The 3,005-nt window shown below is 35.3% G+C and overlaps 1 protein-coding gene across 1 annotated transcript; it reads right to left on the bottom strand.

The window, feature by feature from the left end:
• Window positions 1-828: 828 nt before the first annotated feature.
• Window positions 829-3,005, bottom strand: LOC141622476 (feruloyl CoA ortho-hydroxylase F6H1-3-like). Its single transcript, XM_074438516.1, has 2 exons — window positions 2,484-3,005; window positions 829-1,482 (listed from the first exon to the last, which is right to left on the bottom strand). Exons 1-2 carry the CDS (start codon window positions 2,996-2,998, stop codon window positions 909-911), a joined length of 1,089 nt encoding a protein of 362 aa, XP_074294617.1. The 5' UTR covers window positions 2,999-3,005; the 3' UTR covers window positions 829-908.

Below are 3,005 nucleotides of genomic sequence, written 5' to 3'. Positions count from 1 at the left end.
AGATCGACTTCAACATTCATACGTATAAATTGGCCCCTCTCTGCTAAAGCCGTAGGTTTGTCAATTCTGATAACCTTACCCGCTTTGCTTCCAATTTTTCCAAGAATATCTTCATGAAAGTACTCCACGGACAATCAAGGAATGCGAATCCATGTAGTAAGAAACCTGATGGGTTCATCAGTTCCAATGAAATTAGGGATCCATTTCCGAATGGTTAAATAATGATCACCAATTATCCATGGACCATCGGCAAACACATAGTCATAGTCATTCTTATTAGTTAAGCGTACGACGTAATAAGATCACCCTTTACCGACCATTTCTTCTTCAATTGACAAAAACAAGCGAGAAATGTCCAATGTTATTATCGAACATCTTAATGATTAATTAATGAATTTCGCCAATTATTTCTTATCATAATTTTCTCTTTTTTCGTTAACAAAATGGTAGGGCATAATTGATCTTTGTCGAGGGCAGGATCCTCCACATCATCATCGGATACATCATCATAGATAGCATTATCCATGACCGTGAAACCTTGCCCATGATTGATGGCAAAAGACGGGTCCGTCCCATGGTTGAGCGACGAATCCTTAGAAGAAGCCCTAGCAATGTTTGGCGTAAAAATCAAGACAATAATGAGACTTGCGTTGCCAGTGTTTAATTTTTATAATTTGGCAGATTATTTGGGGGTGACGTGGCTCGATGTGGGCTGTTGGATCTTGTTGATCAAATGGTCCTTATTCAAGGAACGGACTCATCTAAGAAGCTGGACTCACCGGATGCTCACTCTTTCTTTTTATATATATATATATATACATTTACCACACTTTGATACACTAATTAATTTGATAAATACACAGACATGAGTGATGTAATAATGTTGATAAACAAAACATTGAAACAAGCTAAGCCTTGGCGAAATCAATTGTGGCTTTACCATCATGAACATTCTTGTAGAAGTTCTTAACATAATCCGAGTAAAGAACTTGTTTATACAACGCCGTTTCTCCTCTTTCAAGCAACTCTTCAAAAGGACCGATAATAGCCTTTGGCATCGGACTTACGAATATTGGGACCGAAACTCTTTCCTTACTTCCATTCGCGACCACCCAATGTTCTACACTTTGGTACTTGCCATTACTTAGGATTTGTAGGGCATCTCCTACATTTATCACGAGTGCTCCTTTTACTGGAGGGATGTCAGTCCAACTCTTACCATCTAAACCTCGAACATATAGACCCCCTACATCGTCTTGTAGAAGGATGGTAAGTGTAGATACATCTGAGTGACGACCTACTCCAAATGTTAGCTCTGGGTTAGGGCATTTCGGGTAAAAGTTAAGATTAATTCTCTTAGACCCCATTAGTAACGTTGTTTTTCTCTTATCAATTTCATCAATATCGAGTCCCCTCATAAGTATTTCCATGAGTCGCATTGTTATCATTTCTGTACTATTCAAAAATTCCAAGGTCTCATTCCTGCAAGGAAAATTTCAAGTTATTCGTATATAAGTCCTTCTTACACAAACATTATAACAAACGGATTTATTAATACAAATATCATGACGCGTTTAAATCGGAAGCTAACATAGTTATTACTCAATAAATTGTGTAAAACGCCTTTAAACTTATTTAGCACACCCCAAATAAAATTTAGAAAAAATATTACTTGTCATGATTTTGAAGGGGGAAAAATCAGAAAGTAACTTCTCTTTCGAAACTTGCACATCAAAATACCGGTGGAATAAGATTAGAAGGCCGATAGGTATGTTTTGACGAATCAAATACGTAAAATGTCATGTAAGACAATCTGTCTAACTACTCATTTATCGGTCATTTATTTATTCTTTACTTTTAACACAATGACCAAAGAAAAGAGAAGATGACCAATTATTTGATGACAAGTGGACCAAACTGAGTGTGAATGATCAAATTATTAATCAAAAACATCCCCAAATAAAAAAGGTAAACAATTGACAAAGACACCCTGAAATGAAATGAGATGGAGTAGCCAGGTTCGAACCCTGGACCTGCTCCTTGGAGTACTACATCATTTACTATTGCAACACCCAAATTTTACTACAGTACTATAATTATGCATTTTGTCGTAATTGTTCTTTCACAAATGTTCAAATTTGCGGTAGCAAAACTCCGTCGTTTTAACTGGTTTTTTTTTTTTTTTTTACTTTGGGGTAGTGGCAGCTGCTCAATTTTATTATGACTTACGAGATAATAAGAGGCACGTTATTTATATACCTCACAACAAATATTCAATAAGTGTGATACTCGAACAATATTAGAATATTATTCATTGCTTTTTTTTTTTGTAATCTTTTAAGTATAAAAAAATTATCCTTACATGCATTTGTTTTTAAATAATTAACCGTTTTCTACGTACTTACTTAGTATGTCTCATTCAACTTTACACTTACGTAAAAAAAATTGTATTATTATTGCATGTGTTTAGTTTAGTTAGTTACCTGCATGCAGTTGGCCAAAGTAAATTAGCCTCTTCATGAGAAACAAAGAAGAGACTTAAATAATCCTTCCATTCCAAAGCCTTTTCCATTTCAGGTACAAAGCTCGTACCATACCTTACATTATTCGAAGTCGATTTACCCTTCATGTACTTACTCTTCTCCTCCACCGGTTCCTCGAAGAAACGGTACGTGGCCGCCTTTACTTCCTCTAACACTTCAAGAGGCACTCCATGGTTAACTATTTGAAAGAATCCCCATTTCTCTGCGGCCTCACATATCGATTTTTCTAGTAGTTCTTTGTTTGGGTTCGACATGTCGATAATTGGGATACAGTTATTGTTATTATTATTGTTATTATTTATGTTGAACCTATCTTCTTTAGGGTGGATGTATTGTTTTGGTAGGGTTTTAATTTTTATTATATCAACTAGACCTTTAACTCCATAACCTTGGTTTTGAACAAATTTATTAATGTCTTCTTGGACTAAGCTTGAACCTAACATTGTGAGATCCATAATATAT

This window comes from Silene latifolia, chromosome X (assembly GCF_048544455.1).
Source record: "Silene latifolia isolate original U9 population chromosome X, ASM4854445v1, whole genome shotgun sequence".
Taxonomy (NCBI): Eukaryota; Viridiplantae; Streptophyta; class Magnoliopsida; order Caryophyllales; family Caryophyllaceae; genus Silene; species Silene latifolia.
Note: the sequence above shows the minus strand (reverse complement) of the source record. Positions and strands in the feature narration are given on the sequence as shown.

Excerpts from the sequence above, each read along its gene's own strand:
- LOC141622476 (XM_074438516.1), bottom strand. The coding sequence starts at position 2,998 with ATGGATCTCACAATGTTAGGTTCAAGCTTAGTCCAAGAAGACATTAAT. Across the intron at positions 1,483-2,483 it reads CTTTGGCCAACTGCATGCAG|GAATGAGACCTTGGAATTTT; the intron begins GTAACTAACTAA and ends TTTTCCTTGCAG.